The following is a 23,983-nucleotide window of genomic DNA, read 5'->3' as shown; positions in this document are numbered from 1 at the left end:
CATTACCCTAAAATGAAAAAAACAAATGTCGACAACTCATATAGTATATAAGGTTAGATTTTATTCTTTAGTAGTAATAATAATCAATAGCTTGTAAATGTAAATTCAAATGTAAATATGAGAGGGGGGCCTTGTGAAGAGATATTTATGTACAAGAAAAAAAAAAATTAAGGGAAACCAACGTTGAAAGGAGAGTTGGCCTATTAATGTACTACCTCCGGTCCTAATTATAAGAGCCAGTTGACTAATTTGAGGAGATTAAGAAAGTAAGTTGAATTAGTTATTTGTCCTAAATAGGTGTTGTTTTTCCTAAAATATCCTTGCTAATCAAGTATATTGACTAGAACTATAATTATTAGAAGGTTATCTTGAAAAAAAATTAAATAAATATGAAAGACAAAGTGGATTTAGGTCTTATATTTAGATCAAAATAAAAATTAAATATACGGGAGGTAGTATATAATATTCCTGTTGTTGGGAACACTCACGCGAGGACGAAGAATGGAGGAATGAAGATTTTAGAGGCGGCCAGTTGGCGTACAGACCACACTTGTTACAAACACGTATGAAACTCGGAGACAGCTGGGGGAGCAGATGGGTGTTCTCAATTAAATATAAATTAGAATGGAACCATATTTTAGCCGGCGCCGAGCCATGCATCACTAGATTTAATATTTTCTTTTTTAAAAATAATCTCACTTTGAAATATTTAGAACCGAACCCCAATTCCGGGCACTGCTAATAGAGTAATAGTAGCAACAAATAGGAGCTAGGAAGAAGAGAATTAGGGGGGGGGCGTGAGGGACGGGGAGGAAGCAGCGTGCGAAACACGACATGTCTTAATCCGACTCGTACGGACAAACCGCCCTCCCCCACCCACACGTTTTCCCATTCTTCGTATCTGCCCTCTTCCCTTCCCCATCCCCTCTCCAAGTGGGTCTTTTATTAGGCATTTGCATTGCTACTGCCTACTAGTAGTCCCCTGTCCTTGTCCCCGCCTCTCTCCCCCCTCCCAACCTCCTTTTGTTTTCTTCCCCTTTTTTAATCCCCACCCCCAAAGTTGACCCCCCTCTCTCTCTCTCCCCCCCCTCTCTCAGCTCTCCATCTTTGACTCAGCCAGCCCCCTTCCCCCTCCCCTTCAACACGTGTTCCTACACGGACCCCTTTAATCGTCTTCCCCTTTTCTTTTTTGAACTTATTGGCCACCAAGTTGTTCCCACAACACAGTGATTGATTTTCTTGACAAAATTTCCCATTCTTTCTTCCTGTTGAGCAACAACAAGAAAGCAGACACCAACAAAGATTACACTGAGGCCCCTGGCGCCTCAAAACAATCAAAAATTGTACAAACACTGTGTGCGCAAACATACAATTATTGAAATATACAGCCAGTATAGTATATGTAGATCCTGTGGAAAATATACAACAAATGAAACAAACCTAAATGAAATAATGAAATCAATGGAATCAACCACGTCTTCCTTTTTTTTCCCCCTTTGGTCATATCAAACCTAACAGAACCTTCCACCGCTGTGCTGGCCATTCAAAAAAGAAAGCAAAGCCACTTTCTTCATCAGCACAGCAGAGATTCAAAAAACATGTCATCCCTGGGCTCCTCCTTGGCCCTGGAAGAAAACCCGTTCTCAGATTGTGGTTGCTGCTGATTGTTGTTGTTGTTGTTGTTGTGATTCATGAAAGACCCCATTGGATTCCCGAACCCAAACCCGAAGCTTCCTGGACCCTGAAGCATCCCTAGGCCGAGTGACGATGATTGACTCTCTGGTGCTGATGCTGCTACCCTATAATTCTGAATAGAGTTGTTCAATGAATTGTTAGTGTTGTGTGTGATGGCCGAGGGCCTTATGGCTGTCGTCATTGCGCTGTTAGTGTTTGTGGAGTTGTTTAAGAGAGGCCTGCTCGCAGAATGGCCGCCACTCCCTCTGGCCGCAGGGACATCATGGTTATGCTTTCCCTCGTAGGTTGTGATCACTGCCCTTAGGTCGTGTGAGGCTCTCTCTACGTGCTTCCTCACTGGACATCCTGGGTGTGTGCATTTGTAGTAACTCCTGTAATTCACCAATTAGACTCAAAGATCAGACAGGATTTTGCGCACGTGTGGTAAACAGAGCTTGTCAGCCAAGACAAGTGAATGATAAAAACTAAAAAGGTACATTCAAATATGGGACCCGGTGCCCACTGGCTATCATGTAGCTCAAGACTGTGTACTACATTATGAGGCATTTACATGGGTGACGGACTATGATGGATGAGCTCATCAACCTACTGTTTTTGATCGAACTTAAAGTTGGACAAGTTTCAAAAAGTTAGATTTCTTTGGTTTTTTTATATTATTTGAGGAATACCAAAGTGAAGCTTTTTAATTTACCTTGGATTTGGATTTCCCTTCACTACTTTTTGCCCGTATTTTCTCCATCTGTATCCATCATCTAGAATATCTATGTCACTGGTTGTCTGGACTACAACTCTGGGTTCTCTAACTGTTCTGCTTCCAGCTGCCGATATACCCTCATTCTCACCTTCCATTTTCCTGGAAAATTAACGAAAAAGTTAATCTCTTAATGAGTGAATTATCTCACAAATAATTTAATCTGGCAAGGCAGGTTATCATGTAATTATTTACATGATTAAAACTTACCATCTTTTGGCATCAGATTCGTCTTCATCAAACTCATCTCCTCCTGATCTAGTCCTCTGGGAAGACTGCTCAAAATCATCATCCCCCATTGATATGGATGAGTTCTCTGGTGTTGCAGCTGAATCCATTTGTCCATTACCGTGGCTGGCAAATGACTGATCTGGGATTTCAGCTGTCACAGAATTCGAAGCAGGAATTGCGAGAGATGCATTTGATGGGTTTCTCCTAGTTGCCTGAGGCTTGGGGTGGTTATGTGTTCCCTTGTAAACTATCTCAGTGATTTGCCCGTCCTGAGACCTCTCAACCTTCTTCTTCGTGGGGCAATTGGGGTATGTGCATTTGTAGTAGCTTCTAGGATTCTCACTTCCTTTCACTTGCTTCTGCCCATATTTTCTCCAATTGTACCCATCATCTGATCTTCTGCTTAAGGTCTGAGGTTGTGGATGGTAATTGCTATGATCCGATTGAAACCCACCATTATGGTTTGCTGGGACATTACTAATAAGCATCTCAGTGGAATAGCTCTGTGTAGAAGCGTTCTCAGCTTTCACCATATTCTTTCCTGAAGAGAAGTTATCTTGCTTCGTGACTTCTTGAAAACTCCATGCCTGATGCTGTAGATGAAAGGTTATGAGAACAAGGATTACAGAAAGTAGAACATAGATGAGCATCTGCATCGAAATAAATCACATACAGCTTGATTAGAGGCGGCTGGAGTTTGAAACGTTGTGGTGGATGGAAGAGGAGGTCTGGGTTGGGGTTGAAACGAGAAACTTGAGAAGTTCTTGTCTTCTTCTTTGATATTTTGCTGGTTTTGCCCAGAACTGCTCTTCCAATTGAAGGCCTGAGCAGAGAATGCTCCAGTTGTCGGAGATGGCAAAACCTGAATTCCAAAAAAAAAAAAACGAAAAAAAGAAACACACAGCGTCAATTCAACCATCTAGCTAAATTACAAGAAAAAGAAAAATCACAAAACAATCCATAAGGCGAACTAGAATAACAGAAGCTGCTAAATCACAAAAAAACAGAAAATTCTAGAACAGAGACTAACACAATTAGATTTCCACGTTTTGATAAAGCCACTTCTTTCAAAATCTAATATATAATCATGGGAACTCATTCCAATAAATGTAAGAAATGAAATTATAAAGTCAACCGAGTCTCGCCGGAAACCATCCGATATATCTGTTTCATTTCTCAACAGGGCTAATATTCTGAGAAACAAAGCAGTCAACAGCAGCGAAGAAAGAGCGTAAAACTTACGTTAGAAGCGTTAAGGAGAACAGGCGAGTCGAGAAGCTCCGCTGGGCTCAACCCAGCAGGGATGGCGAAGTAAGAAGAAGGAGAAATGGCAGGAGGAGAGAGAGGAAGCGAGGGTGGTGGGGTCGACTTGAACTTAGGCACACCCGACCCAGTTCTCTCTGCGATACGATCCGACAATCCACGAGGTTTATCAACGGCGTAGGCAGGGTTATCGGCGGCGGGAGAAGCGAGAAGTTCAGAGAAAGAAGTATTCATGAATGGATGCGTAGAGAAAGTGAAGGTGGGGCGGGAGTTAGCAGAAGTGTCGAGGCTTCCCGAAGAAGATGCCATAAGATAGAGGGAGGGTGAAGCAGGGAGGTTAAGGAGGAAAAGTTTCAGACAGAAAAAGAAAGGGAGGTTTAATATGAAGAGGAGGAAAGGGTGAGGAAGATGGTCACGTATGGCGCAAGGCTTTGATTTCTATTGGGAAGGAGGCACTTTCTGGGAAGGAAGCGGAGGGGTGGGGATGGTTTGACCGGGGAAAACATGCCACGGTGGACAATCTTGGTATTATGATAAAGCCAGTCAAAGCTCGTGGGTTTGACTGGATGGTGGTGGCTGGCTGAGAACAACAAAGACCGGGATGAATAATAAAATCAAAATCTTTTCGTTTCTTGTTACGGTCATGTCTTGCTTCCTTAATCGTGAAACTGTAGCCTCTGCTGGCGAGATGAAGATGTCGTGTTTCATGTTGGTTCTGCTGTTGGAAGCCACAGTGTGCAGGACAGTTTCCACAGTTGTTCGGAGCAGTTTAAGATGTTGTCTGCAGCCCCAGAGGGCTCTGGTTGTTTATCCTGTAAAAATTAGTTGTATTCATATTATAATATATGGGAGGAAAGATAGGAAGAAAAATGATGTCACTGGGCAAGAAAAGGGTGGCCCATAAGATTCCATGCTGTGGAAAGAGGGATGATCTTTCGGCCGATTGCATTGTTTTCTAGGCAGGAATTGTGGGGGGAGATAGGAAGAGAAACAAACAGGAGTTTAGATAAGAGAGATATGTGGGAAAAGTAAGATAATATATTGATTTTTTTTTGGGCCTTTTTTTCCAAGAAAAGATCTGCGAGTATTGCTTATAAATGGAGACGGCAACATGGAGGCCTTATCATAGTATGACGTGTTAAGGACCACGGAAACTTCGATGCTATCTCACAATGTTCATATTGGAGTTTGGATTAGGACACATAACGTGCCCCACGTCTCACTTGCATTCAAGTTTCAACAAGCAAGAAGCCTCACCTTTACGTTTTTTTTTTATGTATAAATATATTTCTACCGTATTGTATGGAACTAAATATAGACATATATCTTATCAGGTGTTCGATTGGAACATTAAGAGCTCGTTTGGATCAATTGCATACCTCCGTACGACTGTAATGCAATGGATTGCCATGTAATGACATGTAATACTCGTTACCATGAATCTGTTTGGTTTGATATCTAAGAATGTTGCAGAAAATTTAATTTTTATATTTAATCATATTAAAAATAGAATGTAATGACCAACATGTCCCTGTACAATTTATTTCTTCCTCTTCCCCTTTCCTTCGATTTTCACCCATGGTAGAAGCAAGGTTCATACATAATCTCCCTTTTCTTTTTAACAATCAACGTTCAAATGTAGCACCCCATAACATACAAATCAGATCCAAAACTCGAATCTGAAACAAAAACGTAAAACTTGTTGACAATAGGTGCGACCATGGAAGTAGGAGATGGAGATGTGGTCGTGAGTTTTTGGTGGTACTTGAATCTGAAGAGGCCGACACTTGTATTTTCAAAGAGGCCGACATCAGAAACGGTAGCTCTGCTAACATCGGAAGAGGAGTAGAGCGACGATGAACATGAGTGACGCTAGCAAGGGGTACCTTCATGGCTTCGAACTTGGGAGAGGAGGAGGGGCGTGATGTCGATGTGGACGCCAGCATGGTAGGGAAGGAGGGAGGGTGGAGGCAGAGATGAAGAAGCGGAAGGAAAGAGGAGGGAAGGATTTGATTTGAACTATTTTGTATCTTTTCATTTTAGATATTAAGGGTAAAAAAGATATTTAAAATATTATCATGGATGGTAATACTCATTCATAAGGGGTGAGGTATGAATAAGCATTACTAAATTTTTGATAATCATCATTGTCATTGTAAACTCTATTACCTGACAAAAGAGCAACCAAACAACCTACTCATGGTAATGCAATTGTGATTACCATTGCATGTCTGTAATAGGGTTGAACCAAACGAGCCCTAATTCATTAAGTTACGAGGAATTAGCTTTTTTTTTTTTTTCAAACTAGAAATAACCCCCATCAAGCTTGTTCTTACATGTTGCTATTCGGCCAAATCTTCAATCTTATTCGACAGCACACAGCCAGAAACTTAGGCCCTTCATTTCTTTTGGATCCATTCTGACTTTCACTTCTCAGACTTCTAATTGAAACAGAGCATACAACCAATAATTTGTGGTGTCCACTATTGCAATTTGCAAGCTCTCTCTCTTCGGCTCGGCTCTTAATATTTAGTGGCCGTTTCACTCTTTAACATGTTGCAATCAGAAAGGATTGATATTTCAGAAGTTCCTAAATTTTCTTTATTTTCATGCATCACGGAACATTTTTCATAACTTTGTTCAGCTTTAAATAATGCAATAGTACGTTTCCCTCCCTCATGTAGTTTTATGTTTTGTCGGAAATAACATATATTTACAAATAATAATAATAATAATCCATAATAAAAAAAATAACCTATGAACAATTTAAATACACCTCGCAATGGTTTTCCCCATTATTCCAAGCGGCCTCTCTCTAATCCACACCCACGCCATTCCGCGTGCCCGGCCTTCTCGTGTGCCCTACATTAATTCACTTTTCCCCGGATGCCTTTTTGTGATTCTTCTGCATTCTTTTTTTTTTTTGTTAATAAAAAAAAAACAAAGAAAGCAGTCGTGAATGAGTAAATTAATTCCGGAAGCAACCCACTTCCCGTCTCCCGAAACACATCTTTATCCAAAGGGAAAAAAAAACTCAAAAAAAAAAAAGGGATGGTTTTTCGTCACCGCAAACGTACATCCTACGGAAGCAAAAATCACAAATTATACCCGGCACGTACGACAACTTTGTTTTGCGCCAAAATTATAATAAAAACCCACATCTTATACGAAATTACAAATCATGACGATTTGCATGTTGCGCCCCGCCGACTCTGTTTTTATTCTTAAACCCCCTTCTTTTCCGTCGTCTTTTGTTTTTTTGCCAAAAACCTTTTTTTTTCCCTGACCACATGGCAAAATCCAAGGATGCTTGATATTATTCCCATCTACTTCCCAACTAAAAGAGACAAAAAAAAAAAACTGTCAGTTTTTTTAATTCCTTAATTTTTTTTAAACTATGAGTATTATTATAACTCGTGAGAAATATCGCAGACAATACTTCCACATAAATTTTAACAAGTGCGTTACTTGCTAATTCGCGATGCTTAAATACAAAGTAAGCCGGGTTGCCCATAAAGAAAATCTCTTCATTTTAATTTCATGCTCACGGAATGATTTTGTCTTATTCTTCTTTTATTTTTTTATTAAAATTATCAAGTGAGCTAGGATTTTGATTAAATTGCTGTCACAATTTTGTAAATATTTGTGGACAAAAGCCCAAGTTGTCGCATTTAAGCCAGCTAGGTACTTTATTACAAAACATCTAGAAACCATGGATTCACACATGTGTCTACTTTTGAGAGTTCTCATCTGTTGAGAATTTGAGAGATAATGTTTTTTAACGCAGCCTACTGTACGCAGACCCACAGATTCACATTATTTTATTTTCTATAAAATAAATTAATAAATAAACCCGCCTGCTTTTGACTCTCGCCTAATTAACTTGCTCCCTCTCCTAATGTTGTGCTTACTCGCCTAATTAATTTTTTTAATTTCATATTTATATATATTTTTTCTTTTTGATTTATTTATTATATATTTTACCTTTTCTTTTCATTAATAAAGCTTATTTCGAGAGAAAAAAATACATACATTACATATTTACTACCTTTAGTTTCCCCATAAAATTTATTGTCGCGTAATTTAGCCATAAACATGATATTCTAATTCATTTGTTCATTTGTTTAATAATTATTTTTTAAATTATGAATTAATACATAATTTAATATTATATAAAATTATTTTAGGGGATCATCTCGCATTTATGATAATTAAGTAATCTATTTGAATTTTTTAAATTTACCTAAGTAAATTAAGTAACTTTTAAAAAATAAAGATAGAAGAAAATATGATCTGGAGGTTAAATGACATTATCACATCACGGCTACTTCCAACAAATAAAAACTTCTTATTAGTTAATACTTTCTTAATAATCTAGATAAATCTGTATTCCTAATCAATCAATCAATTAAATATGCTTCAGGTGCTATTGGTTTCTTGTCCCCAAGCCAAAAGGTGTTTACCTTTTTGCCACAAGAAAAGAGATCAATCTTCTTGAAGCTTAGATTATGCTTCCCTCCTTTTTTCTTTATTTGGCTGATCAGCTGATGTAATAATAATAAGTCTTCTAGCCTTAATTATCACACCTCAATAAAAAGTATAAATCTATAATAGACGATAAGATTTGCCAAAAATAAATTATTATATTATTCATATGCTCATTACCTGGTTTTTATCCAATACACATGGTCTAAGGCTCTAAGCTGATGATGATATACCTTGAAAAATAAAAAATAAATGACATCACATAAATACATTTTGTATATTTATTTTATTGTTTTTCGAAGACGCGGTTCATGATTATAGTTAATCTAAACTCTTAGTGTAAAACGCAAAAAGCAGAGGAAAACACAAATAATGGTTAATCAGGCTTGCACCTTTGGACAAATTAAGTTCATGAACTTGGCAAGGATTATTGACAAAGGAATTAAGACGAATTGAGAGGACCGTAGTTGAATCAAAACTAACACATGCGAGTGCGCGTGCACACATAAAGTTTGAAAAATTGAATCGACATGATGCTAGTATTTACAAAATCGAGTAGAATGAACCTGGTCCGTATCAAATGACACTGGGAATTTAAATTTTTTCAGTCGAAATAAATGGCACAAAGAGAATTATATTAATATATTGAGTTTGGACGAATCTGACACGTTAGTACAATTAGATATCATCTTCGGTTTTTAATATAAGAACTGGTTAGGTTAACTAATTTGAGTTGATTCAAAAAATAAATAAGTTTGTTATTTGTGATAAATAAGCGTTATTTTTATTTAAAAAGATTCTTCGTAATCAAGTGTATTGATTAGAACGTAACTACTATTACTATAACGATTGCTTTGATATAAATATGAGAGACAAAGTGAAATATGAGAGACAAAGTGACTTGATGTGTTATAATTAGGATCAAAATATTTAAATGAATTCATATATTAAGGATTGAAGTTATTACTCCCTCCATTCCTTATTATAAGAGACGAATAACTGAATTACGTTGATAAAAAAACAGTTAAAATTAGTTAAGAATAATCAATGTGTAACAAGTACAATTTTTTTTTCAAAAATGCCCTCATTAATAAGGAGAGAGAGTGTGAGTTGGAGACAATAAATATGGGTAAAATAGGAAATTAACACAAAAAAGTAGAGACAACTTTTTAAGTGTCTCTTATATATAGAAACATACCATAAGTATCAAATGTTTCTTATAATAAGGAATGGAAAGAGTACAGAGCAACGAAAAAAAAAGCAGGAAAGGATGAGAGATCACTCAGTGTCTTTTAATGGGATCCGATATAATTAGTTGACCTTCTCTGCTGGTAGTCTGTAGTTTTTGTCATTTGGGATTGGGATGGCTATGGGTCCTTTTGACCGCCATGAAGTTGTTGGCCGTAGAATCGGTCAATCGTCACTGTTCTCATTTCTCGAAGAATTATGGAACACGTTCACACAAAGCACTTCATTCTTTTCTTTTTCCTTTTTGGTTACGGATTTCGTTAATCTATTTTCATGGAATTTGGCTTCCTTCAGCTCATTCAACTATTTCATCCGCTCGGCTCGATTGCAGAAATAAGCCATGCACCGTAAAGTTCATACTACCGGAATGGAGTTAAATAATTAATTTACAAATTAAAAAATAGTTAAAAATACTTATTTGTAACAAATATGTATTGATTTTTCTGTTGCACCGTAAAGTTCATACTACCTGGAATTAAATAATTAATTTAAAATATTAAAAAAACTAGTTAAAATACTTATTTGTAACAAATATGTATTGAGGTTTTTTCTGAATCATCCCCTATATAATCATGCATATTGAAATTATCAATCAATAAAGATATTTTAAAGAAAATATTATATATTTGCGAGGTAAATTAAATTGAGGTTTTATATCTAGAATTAAATAAAATCCCCTAACTAACTCTTATATTTAAGATCAAAGTTAGTATTTAATTTAAGTTATAATTACTCTAAATTCTTGAGATCCTCCTACTGAATCCTCGTTTCGACATCAATACATGAATGTCTCAACGAGTTGTTAGCTAATTCGAACATCATTTGACAATATTTTCAAAATAAAAAAAAAACTAAAAGATTGTGCTCAGCTCCCATGTCACTCCTCGCATCAATATTGTAATAAGAAACAGAACACATAATCAGCATACAACACAATGAAACAAGGTTTTTAATTACTCTTCTGCTCCTAAATATAAGACTTTTATACATACTAGTATAAGGATTTTATATTTAAGACCAGACGAGTAGCATTTAAATCGGCTCCCCTCAGCTGCCAATATCCCGAACTTGTGTGGAAAGTACCAGTGGTCTTGGCCACTAACAAAGAAAAGACTGCGAATTACAATATCAGGTTGAGGGTTATAAAATTCACATTAATTCGTTACTTAAGGTGCCCAATGGACATGAGCTGCGAGCGAGATGCTCGCACACTATAGATTTGCATCGGTTGGGCCTTGACTGACGCAAGAAAGCAGGTTCACCAGCACTCATCATTAGTTTATTGACGAGAGTGAAGGGAGAGAGGCTTTGACTTTCTCCAGAGACGATTCTCTTGAAGCAGTCAAAGTCAAAAATTGCAGGTGAGGCCTATTATCATGTTCGTGTTGACCAGTCTTGCGCAGCAGTATGGGAAACGTTTGACGGAGCTCATGTTACGCTTTGCTTTGCCCCATCTCACAATCATAACCTTAAACCTCAATACCTGTTGTCATGGCGAATTGGGCCCAACTTCTGGCTCAGCACAGGCAAGCAGCCTAGAAAGGATAGCAACTCTGGTTTCAGAGCTCCCCCACAAGGCTGAAAATAGTGAACCCCCCCCCTCCCCCTCATGTAAGCTCATTCTGTTGTGTCGTTCATCAATTACGTGAGTAAAATACAAACAACAAAATCACAACTTGAATATGATGGAATCAATTATTCCCAGGAAACCCTAGCTAATAGGCAAATCCATGTGGATTCATGAGTCAGCACAACTCTTAGATCACGCGAGTAGCCAACTGCCAACACTACGCTATTTAACCACAAAACCATCGTAGCTGACTATTTCCTGCCAGTCGCTCAGTGGTAGGATGCCATATTAACCGCACGGAGCTTCAAAACTCCCGTCGGCATCAAGCTCCATCCTTTCGGATTTTATTCCCACCTGTTAATACGCCTGTAGAATCCAGTATAAGCGAGCTTGAGTGATAAATGGAATGTTATATCAAACCCAGAGAATTTTTCATGTGAACATGAATGTGAGTTTTACCTGGAAGCTTGAGATTCTCTATCTCTCCAAACAAGTACACAGCCACGAACTTCCATGTATTCTTGAATTTGTTCAGGTAGTAATGACTTAAAGGATGGGTTGAGCTTCACTTTAATTAGGCTTTGACTTGTCATAAGGAAAGCTGCCAGGCCATTCGAAGTTAACTTGTGCAAGTGATAAATAGATATGTGATTTAAGCAGCTCATGCTAGCGAGAGCTAAGAGCCCCGTATCAGTCACTGAGCAATATGATAACTTAATCTGCAATACAAGGAAATTAATAGATGCTAGTTAATTCTGAATATAGTTGTCTTGGTAAAAATAACAAAATAAAACAATTGATAGATATTCGCTTTAAGTGTTTAAACTCATGAGTTCAAGTGCTCTACTAGAGCCTCTATGATCAAGTGGCTAAGAACTCAAAATCTGGTACTCACCCTCGGCCGTTTCAAAATTTAATGAAGCAAGCAGACCATCGTTTTGTCCGCATTTGAAACCCAATAAGCTTTCATGAAAGGGAGATTGTTTGGAAATTATAATAAAACTATTCACAAGCCTTAAATATACAATTTAAACGAGTTGATGTGATCTTGATAATTTAGACAACACAACTAAGGAAGAAGGAACTTACCTGATTAAGGTTTTGGGAGTGTTGAGCAAGTTGAATCATCCCTTCATCATCAACATTATTGCACCTTTTGATGTCCAGGAAAGTCAGTTGCCTACATCTAACAGCAATGGCTGAGAGTCCCCTGGATGAGATGCAAGGGCATCCTCGAATTTCCAGTATTCTAAGCTTCCAGCACTTTGACAAAGATAATAATGAATTATCAGTCACGTTAGGGTTATAAGCAATGTTAATCACCTCAAGTGAAGGACAACCATCAGCAATTGAAGAAATGCCCAAATCAGTTACTTCTGAGCACCTGCGAAGTAAACAAAACTAAATCAAATCGTTGGGTTGTTGTAGAAGTTTTCTTAATGAGGTCAAACAAAAATGCGGGAAGACACCCCTGATCAACATCTCAAAAGGGATAATATGTCCTCCAAAGTTGAGCACCAAGAAACCTGTATAGATCAAGTGCAGTGAGCTTTGAGCAGCGGCTTCCGATATAGCCAAGTCCTTTATCAGTCACATTCAAACATATGCCTAATCTTAGAAAAGATAGTTTGGAACATCTTGTAATTGACTGAAGTCCTACACAAATCAAGCATAACAAATCATTTACTGAATGAATATACATATATATTTACATAATTTAAGGTTCAAAACGAAACCTTCATCGTCAATGTCAGTATCTGTTACATCAATTTCCTTCAGAAACTGACACCTTCCAATCAATAAAAAGGCATCCCTAGAGACAAGGGTACAAGACTCCAATTTAAGGGAAGTAAGCATCGGGCATGAACTTGTTATGTGGTCCATTGATGCATCAGTTATGTTGCGACAACATGTTATGTCCAGCTTCCTTAGGTCTCTGTGTGTTTGCACAGTAAAAGAGAGGCACTCATCTGTCACTAATCTGCACTTGCTTAAGCTCAGTTCTCTGAGTGAGGAATGCCAATAACCAATAGCCATTATCCCAGAACATCTAACCAGACTACCATCTAAGTTAACAGATTGCAGCTTAGGAGAATCATTGAGACATTTTGCAAGATCGGTAGTGAACTGAAAAAAGAAAGATTTAGTTCATTAAATGTGGCATAAGGGGTCGTACGTTAAATTAACTACTAAAGGTATGATCACTGGACCAAGCTGCTCACAGAGAGGCCGTATGATAGGATAATCTTTTCCAAGTTTTGAGCACACTTTGTTAGAGCCGATAAGCCAATATGACTGATGTTCGGACAGTTTGACAAGTTAAGCACCTGTGAGTAAAAAAGAGAAAAATTAGAGGACTTTGTTTGACTTTTTTGGCATGCTTAATAGCATACGCTTAAGGAACTTTGCCTAACTTTGATGGCAATTAAAAACGTACCTTCAGTGACTGGCAGCTTTGTTTAAGGGATACAAGGCCATCATCATCAAGGCGAAGGCAATGCTCCAGAACTAAATCCTCAAGATATTCAAGTTCGAAGATAGGAGAAAGACATTTTTCTGTGATCTGCAGCATCGGTCAAATGAATGTCGACAAAGTTGGAAAATTTATATATTTCTTAGAAACAAAAGCAAGGAAAAACCGCACACATGCAAGCTTCCTTATAAGCAACTTGGTTAAATGCACGAGTTACTTGTTTCATCCAGAAAGCAAGTATAATTTAAAACCTTTCACCACTAGACTAGTCGCTGACTATTGACAAATATTGATGTTTGATTCTACAGCACTGCAACCTATAGAACAAGTGCTTGTCAACAAGATATTATACTATTACAATAACTAAGGTTACAGCTGAGTAAGCACATCAAGCACTTTTTGGCTAGTCACGGATGCAGAATACCAGATTATAGCAACCGATTTGATCAATTTTGCACTGAGGTCTATATATACTCCCTAAACCTGACATGTGAGTTCATATTAATAGTTACTTACTAGGGTCATAACGAAAATTTATTGCATCCCACCAAACACTGAAAATACGCTGATTTGGAAACTACTAGGTCAAGCTAACATTCAAGTGAAGTCCCGTTTGTGCATTCAATTGTGAAAGCCAGTATATTGTCAGTACACTTGCTACTACAAGAAGGCTTAAGAGAGAAGCAGAGTAAAAGATGAATACCGGCAAGTAAGAGATATCCAAACTACGAATCTCCTTACATTTTACAGCAATTAAAGCCACCCCATGATCGGTGACGCCCAGACACCCCCTTAACCAAATGGACTTCAGTTTTCTGCAATTAACTGCCAGACAACCAATTCCCATGTCCGTTATTGATTTACACCTCGTCAACCACAACTTCTCCAAATTCTTGGCCTCCCCGATTGCCTCGAGAGATGAGTCCGTGAGGTCCGTCTGATTCGACAAATTAATCTGCAACAAGCACGAGCAATTTGTAGCCAAATTTGACAAACCCTTCTGGGTGAAAAATTTGGACCCAGAAAGATTAATTAATTGCAAGGAAGAATTCCAAGCGAGCGAGATTGAGCTCAGCGTGTCGTCTTCCACGCGGGGACAGAGAGAGAAATCAACTTGTGATATGGACGGGTAACGGCGGAAGGCATTCGGAAGAAACTCTAAAAGACGTGGTTTGAGGAACTTCCGGTGGCCGGACTCGATGGAGTAGAAGGATTTGCAGACCTGAGAAAACGACTTTCTGGCCAGTGGGTCGTCATGGAGATGGTCGAGGATAATCGAAATGATCTCCTCTGTGAGAAGATTGAAGAAATTAGTGGTAGTTCTGCGTGGCGGCTCCATGTTCTTATTGCTCAGCTCTAGAGAGTGAAGAGAAGCGTTAAAGAGAATTCAGTATGAAGAAATGAAAGAGCGGCATACTGAAAAATCTCAGTTAACCAGCAACAGAAAGCAGAGTACTTTCTCTGCTTCGGGTTAAGACTTCAATAAAATGAGACGAAGAGGGCATTGTGCGTCACTCTCCAGCATGCATGGAATCATGATCCTCTCACTGACACTCCACACTCTCAAGTCTCACCATGGTCTAAGCACTTTCTCTGCCATGTGTGAAGATTGAAATGAGCACTGTGGGTGAGGAAAAGAGGAAGGCGAGTATATATTCAGCGGCACATTGGGTGGCCAGAGGCGGAACACATAATGCGCTCTTTTGTCATGAGCATGGAAGTGAGTTTCCATTCACACACTACACGACAACCAGACTGAAGGCGGTGGGCATGAAAGTGTTCGGCCGAATTACGCTTCCGAGATCCTCTCCCACTCTTTCTTTTTCAGCATCTGAAATTCCACAACCTGTCCAATCAAAACATTCCTCTCCCAAACGCAACAATTTTGCATTATATTTGTACGGTCTTTATTACTTCTCTTTTATAAACTTCAGCTGTTTGGCAAAAGAAAAGGCTGGAAGGCACATTTGGTTACTGGCATTGGCGAAAGGAGCACATGGATCATGGATGGAACTTATATTTCAGATTGAAAAGAATAAATGCAATCTGTAAGGATTGGTAAGTCCTGAATAACATGCTCCTTCATCTCCTCATCTGGTACGGAAAATTTGAGCTCTAGCTAAGTCTTTTCACTATTGGATCTCCTTTAAAGTGTGGATCTACGTACAGATGGAATCCAAGGAACCTGACTCTTGACAACATCACTGCTTTCTGAGTAGATAAAATTCAAATTCCAAATGGATAATGATATTCAGGGTACCAACTATAGGAGAAAAAGATTGCTTATCCTACCTGCCCATTGTCCGACTGTCACCCACCACTCAGCTTATATGCCTTGTTCCCTGAGGCTTTATGTAACATCAGCCTAACTGGGCAAGCCTCCTTTGCATCATACATTATTACCAGAAAAAAAAAAAAAAGAAAAGAGGGCCTCACCACTCTCAACTCGTAAATACTGTTTTAATATATTTTACATTGATATTGATATTAATGGTTTATCATGCCATCCAATCACAATACGCCTGATCTAATTTTAGGAGTGCGCACCAATCTTTTTAATATAATTCTATAAAAAGCTTCAACTCTCTTATCGATTAATTTCCTTACGATCACTTGTTATCATGCGAATTTCAAAGTGATCTGATGGTATATTTGAGCGTTCAGTCTCTTCTATCCTCCCGCTGAAAGCATCTTGGGATGTAACTCAAGAAGAATCGTACGGGGGAACAAAGCTTTTTGGGAAAACCCTGGAAATTGGGGTTTCAAACATTCAACTGTTGAAACCTCACCTATAAAGCAAACATGAAATTTTTAATATAATTCTATAAAAAGCTTCAACTCTCTTATCGATTAATTTCCTTACGATCACTTGTTATCATGCGAATTTCAAAGTGATCTGATGGTATATTTGAGCGTTCAGTCTCTTCTATCCTCCCGCTGAAAGCATCTTGGGATGTAACTCAAGAAGAATCGTACGGGGGAACAAAGCTTTTGGGAAAACCCTGGAAATTGGGGTTTCAAACATTCAACTGTTGAAACCTCACCTATAAAGCAAACATGAAATTGTTTAAACAAAAAATTGAGTACACGTACGAGCACAAACATTACACCATCACCATCTAAATTCTCAATCTTCCTGCTCGTTTTGTCGAATTCTCAAATTACACATTCCACCAACTGCAGTTCTCTTACATTCCCGTAACTTACAGCTTCTGTAGCTATTTTCTTAATGATCTATATTCAGTACAGAGTATCCAAAAGTACTTGAAAGTGCTCCTTTCCACACAGGGATGGAGAAATACAAATAGCCGCTGAAAAATCATCTACTTTTTAGCAAAATTTATGACCATGGGATTCTGAGGAGTGATTTTGAAGCCTTGAAGAGCCTGCATGGCCATGGAGGACTGTACCTCATCTTCAAAGTCTACAAAAGCAATACCTGGCTTTGCCTCAATCAGACGCACCTCTTTAAAACCAGGGTATTGTTGGAAGAGCATTTCAAGCATCCTGCTGGTGGTCTCATGAGGCAAATTCTCTATGAACAAAATATTGTTCGGAGGAGCTGCTTCTTGAGCACCTGGCCCTTGGCGGAAAGCAGCCTGCGGATAATATGTAGACACATTTTAGCTCACAAGTTATATTCCAATCATGCCTGATTGCTCCAAAGACCCAAATTTTGTCCGATGAATAAGGGGGATTCACCAAATCAACAATAGTAATAAATAGTTTATATTAAAAGAGGGGACGGGGACCAGCGGGAGGAGGGGAAGTACTATTGGTTAGTATATGGCAAGAAACATACCGTTGGGCCACCATTGCTTGCACCATGTGTACCGTTAGGCCCAGAAGATTGCTGAACTTCTTCAGCACGACGCTTTCTTTCAGCTGAACATCGAATAATATGTTATTCAAATAACAATTAATTAATCTTGAGTTTTTTGTAGAAAATAATACATAGTAGAAGGCAGGTTATCAAACTTCTCAATTATGCAAAACACAACTGTAAAAAAAAGTTCATTCTCAAAAAGCATGGACAGAGTATTAATTCCAGTTCAGTTTGTGATGCTCGTGATGCATAAATTCTACGATCCGTTTGTGTAAGATGGCTTGCCACTTTTTAGTGATAAATGATTAAAGATGCCTGACAATATGAAGCACACTATACCTATGCAATCAAAAAACAAGGAAATTATTGATCCAAAAGAAATCAAATATTGCCACTGCTCACCTTTTTCCTCTTGTTTCTTCTTCTTTTCCCTCGGAACATAACTTCCCTCCTCTTTAGCAATACAATCTGACTTTGTTTTCGCATATTGAATTCGCTGCATGAAATTAGCCACAACAAATACTACGCTTAAATATTACGGGCAGAAAAAAAATAAAGAACTCATAATAACAAGCAAATTTATTGAAAAAAGAACATAAGGCCTGGCAGATGTTTAGACCCAAAAACCAGATAAACCAGGAATAGTTTTCACAGGATTGCATTTTTTGCTTAAACATGACACACAATAGACAAATACTTGGTATGATAGAGCAAGATAACCTGACCTCAGAATTAGAATAAATTAAGAAAATTTAAAAACTCATAAAGAGCCTAAAGATTCATAGAATTGACGAATGCAAATGCTAAGGAACTACCCATGAGACAGAAATTGATTACCATTGGTTTGTCATAAAATGGGAAGTTCTGCATTTGTCGCACTGCATTACTGGCAGCTGTTACTTCACTGAAACAAACCCATGCTTGTCCTCGAAGCTTGGGCGTTTTCAAAGCAACAACATCCAAAATCCTTCCATACTGTGAGAATAAGCAATACAATGATCTCTTTAACTCTGCCATATCCATAACAAAACAAAATTTATTACTAAAATCCATCATAGGTTCAACAGTAAAATATGAACATTAACATGAAAAAGTTATCAACGAAAACAAAGAGCATCCTAGATATTGACAGTATCTCAAACACAAGACCATTGGCATTTATCAGGCAAGGTTTGGGCAATTATATCTTGGTTTCGGCACACAACTTATGAGATTCCGTTCATGGTGTCATGAATTGCATGCTTTTAGATTGTTCTTTTGAGATGCGCGCAGCCCATTTTATGTTTTCCCAGACTACAAGCTGAAAGATAGCACCATAAGATAGAAATGTTATCCACTGATAAGTTCGTGCTTCAATCACCAGTCAGTGCTATCAAGCTGAGATAAGCCTGCTGATCCTTATTTTTCGACTTGGAATGAGCCTATTAATCATTTTGATGTATTCTTGATGGGGAAAAACTAAATCCCCTTTTCAATACCAGGATCAGCTTTTAAACCATGGAACCCAAGGATCATCCATAACCAACCAAATTTAACAAGAGCTGTCAACTATCCAAAGGGCAAAATAAAACCTCATACACTTGGCCATTGGCCACGAGCCGGTAAATTTTTAAAACACGTTAGCTAATTCGGGCTTCACCAGTAATTTCATTGTAGTGTCATGCCGGATGCAAGGATAACATGAATTCAAATGCCAGAACTTATGACTCAGTCCAGTTAGAACAACCCAGTAAGTAGTTTCAGGTGGTTTGTTTAGGACCTCAATTCTCACTTTAAAAGAATTTGAAAAAAAAAAAAGGAAAGGAAAGAAACACAATCATCAACGGAGACCCACCAAGCAAAACTTGGGTCGCGACAATTCACAACATCAGAATCAACAGAAATCAAAACAGCTAATTTTTCTACTAGTAACAAGAGCAAGGAAGCTAACCTTCTTTCTTGATCTTCTCATTGAGATTCTTAACGTATATAGTCTGATTAGGAGGTATGTCCCCTGAAAGCATGGTTTCTGCGGTTCGAAGGAGGAAGTGAGGACGAGGAAGAAAGCTCGGTTCAGCGAAGAGGGCACGGACGCCGGTGTTCAATTATGGATCGAATAGAGCCCTAGAATTTTACGCCCAAAACTTTTTGGGCTTCAAGTTTCGGCCTAACCTTGTCATCGATGAGCCTCTTGTCACGATGCTTTTGAATAGGACTGATATGATTTTTAACCCCCGTTTTCAAATCACAAATTTGATCTCTCAGAAAGTAAAATAGTTTAATTTTTTATTAAATTATAAGGACTAGTGTTTTAAATAAAATAAAAATTAAGATATCAAAATCAAAATGAGAACAAATTTAAAAAAACTAAAAATTGTATTAATGCTAATAAATAAGCATATAAATTTTTTATTACCTGTGCATATAGTAGTAGTATTATTTTTTAATGTTGGCATCAAATCAAAATAGTAATTTTGAGAGGTTTCTGTTTAACAAAAGGAGTGGAAAGAATCAAAGCACAGTAAAGATACGTGTGCCATTGAAAGAGTTTCATTTGTTTGCTTGGTGTTCTTGCATGCTGAGTACTGGCTTCAAAATGCACAGCATTTAATATTCTCTTTGGCACGAGAATAACAAAATCGTGTGTAATATTGTTCACGTTATTATTAATCAGGACCACGTTTAATTTGCCTTTGCCGTTTTGTTTCCAGTTTCATTCCATTCGGCAGGGGGGAAAAAAAACAAGAAGACAAAAAACAGATGTTTCAGAATCCGATCGTTTCACATTTATGAGATTGCATGGAAAGATTTTCTCAACCGGAAAGGGATAACCTAATGATACAGTCAAACTCAAACGAAAAATATCGAAATATCAAAATGATTTAACAGTTCAAAAATTGCTACTTAGTTTAAAAGACAGCACGGGAAGCATGTAGCTATCCTTTTTTAAAAAAAATTAATTGTAATATGTCAATGAAGGAATATATTAAAAAAATCTCCATAACAGCGCAAGCATATTATTATATTTATTATACTGAAATTTGTTATTGTATGCTATTAATTTAGTATAAGACTTTTCAAAATTATTTTTTTTGTTAGGATCTCGTAGTGATTCTTTTTTGGTAACTAAAGCCATCCTAACCCAATTTAATCCTAAAAAATAATAACAAGTAAAATCTGATGAAGCCCTTTATTAATTGCTGATGGCTTTTTTTTAAATTACTGACATGGTTACCTCCGATGCATGAATTATTCCTCCGGTCCTTAATATAAGATCCATTTAACTAATTTGATTAGATTAAGAAAGTTAGGTAAATTAATTAGTTAATTATAAGAAATGTGATATGTTTTTTCTAAAACACCATAATCATCTTTTTTAATACACCTCTCCCTTTTCTACTTGAGTATGGTTGAGGAAATATCTATATAGGTAATTGAGAGAAAATTAATAAACATGAGAAATAAGTCTTATATTTAGAATAAAAATTAACTCAATAATTAGGTCTTGACGAAGAATAGATTAGCACTCCGTATGAATAGTGGTGATGATTTGGCCACCAAGGCCCTCATTAATTCAGCGCCCGCCGCACAATGGGAGGACGGAAATATGTCCGCTCCGACTAATCACGTTTTTAATTATCTTTTTTCGGTGGTTACATATGAGAGCCGCATATGTCCGCGCGTGAGTACACATTTTGAACTCTATAGCCGAACTATATATATACAAGCTCTCGTGCCTTCTTCGTATATACACCACTCAGTGCTGATTAATTATATCTGCTCTCATCCCAAAATGTGCTAGCTAGCAGGCTGCTCCAATAATGTCAGGCAAAAATCTCATCAAAAACTGCTCTTCAGAAATGGATACTTGCTCCCTCATGCCAAAAAGGTTAGACTTTCTCTATTTCATCTTACGAAAGCCACAAGGCCACCCGTTTATCATTAAGTATCCTCAATGTCACCACAGGAATTATCATGAGAATTGGTTGCTTATAATTCTATCTACGTACGACCATATATTTCTGTGTCTGTGATATGTCGGAGAGAGATTAGTGTCCATGCTAATAACTACGTAGTTCTCACAAGCTACACGACCTCAAGCCAAAGCTTTTTAATGTTCCCCCCCCCCCTTGTGAAAAACGAACGCCAATCGTTTTACAGATATATGGGATTTTTGTTATACAGGCTGGAGGGACAAGTTGCAATCATAACGGGGGGAGCCAGAGGGATCGGAGAAGCGACGGTGAGACTCTTTGTCAAACACGGTGCCAAGGTGGTCATCGCCGACATCGAGGACGCACTCGGCACCTCACTGGCCGCCTCTTTATCCCCTTCCGCCACATACGTGCACTGCGACGTCGGACAAGAGGAAGACGTCAGAAGGCTGGTCGACATCGCCGTCTCCACCTTCGGACGCCTCGATATAATGTTCAACAACGCCGGAGCTCTGGGAAGCCAGTCAAGAAACAGGAAGAGCATCATGGGGTTTAACCCAGAAGAATTCGACCGCGTAATGAGCGTCAACGTTAAAGGAGCCGCACTGGGGATGAAGCACGCGGCGAGAGTGATGGTCCCGGCCCGGCGTGGCTGCATAATCTCGACGTCGAGCGTGGCCGGAGTCATGGGTGGTATGGGACCGCACGCTTACACGGCGTCGAAGCACGCCATTGTTGGGCTAACTAAGAACGCTTCTTGCGAGTTGGGAAGATATGGGATAAGAGTGAACTGTATATCTCCTTTTGGGGTGGCCACTTCATTGCTCATTAATGGATGGAGGGAAGAAGATGATGCAGAAGAGTCAAAGGGTGTGGCCATCAATGAAGAAGAGGTTGAGAAAATGGAGGAGATTGTGAGAGATATGGCTAATCTCAAGGGTCCCACGCTGAAAGCTATTCACATCGCTGACGCTGCCCTTTATTTAGCCAGCGACGAGTCCAGATATGTGAGTGGTCATAATCTTGTGGTGGACGGTGGTTTCACCGCTTCTAAGAACGCCGTGGGACTGTAATTGAGTCCGCGCGGACGGCACTATCATTGATGGTTCCGTTGAAAGTATGTCGCTGGATTTATAAGCAATGATTATAATTAGCAATTAATGATTATTAATAATTACATGACGATATATACAAGAGTTTATCTTTTACATATAGATTTTTTTTTAGTCTAGTTTAATATGCATTTTTTTGGATGTTGATTTGCAGAGAAGCCATACTACATACAAAACAAATTAATATGTTATCTTCAAATTATACAATATAGATTTTTACGCAAGTGAGGAAATTAAATTTATATATGTATTTGCTTTAATTAACTAATGATGAACCTTATTATTTTTGGCACATATTTAAGAAAAAGTCGAATTATTCAATTTTTTTAAATAAAAAGGCCAAATCACATCAAAAACAAAAAACAGAATACATCATAAAGGTACTGTCAAAGGAAACAGAGAAAATAATTTAGGAGTTTCAAATGAGGAGAAATTAACTACTTATTACATTGAAAATAGTAAATGTTAATTAGTAAATAATGAAAGTGAAACAGTTCATCATTTAGAGAATTTTCTGGTTATATTAGCACTCGGTTTTTCCTGTTATAAAAAGAATAAAAATTGATAATGGCTTAAAATTTATTAATACTGAATTGAAAGCTCATTTAACCCGCAAGGGGATTATACATGAGACTTTGTGCCCTTCTTCACCACAACAAAATGAGGTGATAGAATGAAAGCACAAACACCTTTTAAAAGTTGCTAGGAACTTGCTCCTTCAGTCAAATGTGCCATTGAAATTCTGGGGCGAAGCTATTAACTGCTACATCTTTGATTAATAGAACTCACTCTGCTATTTTGAATCATAAAACTCATGAAATAATACATGGCTATCAATCAGAATTATCTCTTTTGAAGGTCTTTGGGTGCTTGAGTGCTTTTGCCACCACCTTACAACACCAGGATAAATTCCAAAGCAGATCTGAACGTGACTTTATGGGATATCCGAGCAATCAAAAGGGCTACCTGCTATATAAGATTCAAACTGAAACCATCAATATCACTAGATATGTAATATTTGAGGAATCAAGATTCCCTTTTAACTAAATATGCTACAGGTATCGAGGGGAGAGAACAACATCCAAATGATTGATCACAGAATTTTTGATCCTGAAAGCTAACCAGAGAAAGTGACATAAGGAGACCAATTCGAGAAAGGAAATTAAAGATTCCACATGGGTGAAAGATTATGGGCTTGTTTAGAATGGCTTAGAAGTAGTTTATAAGCAGTTTTTTAATCATGACTTATAAAATACAATGTAAGTATGTGGGAAGAGTTTTGTCCACGTGAACATGTTTATTGATCATAAATTCAAATAAGTCCTCTGTGTGTGTTTCTGACACATATCTTTCAGATCTTTAGTGGGTTATGCTTGCACCATAGATGTGCATCATACATCTACAGCTGGTAAAGG

At 37.9% G+C, this 23,983-nt stretch overlaps 4 protein-coding genes across 6 annotated transcripts; 1 reads left to right on the top strand and 3 right to left on the bottom strand.

Annotated features, from left to right (window-relative positions):
* Nucleotides 1-1,243: 1,243 nt before the first annotated feature.
* LOC114726501 (WRKY transcription factor WRKY24) lies at nt 1,244-4,352 on the bottom strand. Its single transcript, XM_028913105.1, has 5 exons — nt 3,920-4,352; nt 3,351-3,539; nt 2,657-3,270; nt 2,387-2,548; nt 1,244-2,066 (listed from the first exon to the last, which is right to left on the bottom strand). Exons 1-5 carry the CDS (start codon nt 4,247-4,249, stop codon nt 1,574-1,576), a joined length of 1,788 nt encoding a protein of 595 aa, XP_028768938.1. The 5' UTR covers nt 4,250-4,352; the 3' UTR covers nt 1,244-1,573.
* A 6,247-nt stretch (nt 4,353-10,599) lies between these two features.
* On the bottom strand, nt 10,600-15,731 carry LOC114726507 (F-box/LRR-repeat protein 3). 2 transcript variants are annotated; one of them, XM_028913115.1, is made up of 9 exons: nt 14,939-15,729; nt 14,420-14,671; nt 13,681-13,806; nt 13,466-13,570; nt 12,980-13,370; nt 12,770-12,899; nt 12,333-12,627; nt 11,703-11,962; nt 10,600-11,609 (listed from the first exon to the last, which is right to left on the bottom strand). In XM_028913115.1, the coding sequence occupies exons 1-9, from the start codon at nt 15,053-15,055 to the stop codon at nt 11,588-11,590; spliced, it is 1,698 nt and encodes a 565-aa protein (XP_028768948.1). In that variant the 5' UTR covers nt 15,056-15,729; the 3' UTR covers nt 10,600-11,587. The 2 variants fall into 2 exon arrangements, with proteins under 2 accessions (XP_028768948.1, XP_028768947.1); XM_028913114.1 differs by having other exon boundaries at nt 14,420-15,731.
* Nucleotides 15,732-16,725: 994 nt separating this feature from the next.
* On the bottom strand, nt 16,726-19,619 carry LOC114726513 (U2 small nuclear ribonucleoprotein B'' 2). Its single transcript, XM_028913122.1, has 5 exons — nt 19,473-19,619; nt 18,380-18,552; nt 17,945-18,038; nt 17,519-17,601; nt 16,726-17,315 (listed from the first exon to the last, which is right to left on the bottom strand). Exons 1-5 carry the CDS (start codon nt 19,543-19,545, stop codon nt 17,040-17,042), a joined length of 699 nt encoding a protein of 232 aa, XP_028768955.1. The 5' UTR covers nt 19,546-19,619; the 3' UTR covers nt 16,726-17,039.
* LOC114726512 (short-chain dehydrogenase reductase 2a) lies at nt 17,797-22,643 on the top strand. Of its 2 annotated transcripts, XM_028913121.1 has the most exons (3): nt 17,797-17,807; nt 21,324-21,410; nt 21,707-22,643. In XM_028913121.1, exons 2-3 carry the CDS (start codon nt 21,343-21,345, stop codon nt 22,527-22,529), a joined length of 891 nt encoding a protein of 296 aa, XP_028768954.1. In that variant the 5' UTR covers nt 17,797-17,807; nt 21,324-21,342; the 3' UTR covers nt 22,530-22,643. The 2 variants fall into 2 exon arrangements, with proteins under 2 accessions (XP_028768954.1, XP_028768952.1); XM_028913119.1 differs by lacking the exon at nt 17,797-17,807 and having other exon boundaries at nt 21,270-21,410.
* Nucleotides 22,644-23,983: the final 1,340 nt, after the last annotated feature.

The sequence above is a fragment of the Neltuma alba genome, unplaced genomic scaffold (assembly GCF_004799145.2).
Source record: "Neltuma alba isolate B1F8T4 unplaced genomic scaffold, ASM479914v2 tig00012379_pilon, whole genome shotgun sequence".
NCBI lineage: Eukaryota > Viridiplantae > Streptophyta > Magnoliopsida > Fabales > Fabaceae > Neltuma > Neltuma alba.
This window is presented reverse-complemented; position numbering and strand designations above follow the sequence as displayed.

Bases quoted from the DNA above. Each gene is read 5' to 3' on its own strand.
- LOC114726501 (XM_028913105.1), bottom strand. From the start codon at position 4,249: ATGGCATCTTCTTCGGGAAGCCTCGACACTTCTGCTAACTCCCGCCCC. The intron at 3,540-3,919 runs GTAAGTTTTACG...TTTGGAATTCAG, and splicing joins TTCTCCTTAACGCTTCTAAC to GTTTTGCCATCTCCGACAAC. The intron at 3,271-3,350 runs GTATGTGATTTA...TTTCATCTACAG, and splicing joins CAGCCGCCTCTAATCAAGCT to CATCAGGCATGGAGTTTTCA.
- LOC114726507 (XM_028913114.1), bottom strand. From the start codon at position 15,055: ATGGAGCCGCCACGCAGAACTACCACTAATTTCTTCAATCTTCTCACA. The intron at 13,371-13,465 runs GTGAGCAGCTTG...TTCTTTTTTCAG, and splicing joins TCCTATCATACGGCCTCTCT to TTCACTACCGATCTTGCAAA. The intron at 11,963-12,332 runs GTAAGTTCCTTC...CTTGTATTGCAG, and splicing joins ACTCCCAAAACCTTAATCAG to ATTAAGTTATCATATTGCTC.
- LOC114726513 (XM_028913122.1), bottom strand. From the start codon at position 19,545: ATGCTTTCAGGGGACATACCTCCTAATCAGACTATATACGTTAAGAAT. The intron at 17,602-17,944 runs GTGAGCAGTGGC...TTCGATGTTCAG, and splicing joins GAAGAAACAAGAGGAAAAAG to CTGAAAGAAAGCGTCGTGCT. The intron at 17,316-17,518 runs GTATGTTTCTTG...TATTATCCGCAG, and splicing joins CAAGCAATGGTGGCCCAACG to GCTGCTTTCCGCCAAGGGCC.
- LOC114726512 (XM_028913121.1), top strand. From the start codon at position 21,343: ATGTCAGGCAAAAATCTCATCAAAAACTGCTCTTCAGAAATGGATACT. The intron at 21,411-21,706 runs GTTAGACTTTCT...TTTGTTATACAG, and splicing joins TGCTCCCTCATGCCAAAAAG to GCTGGAGGGACAAGTTGCAA.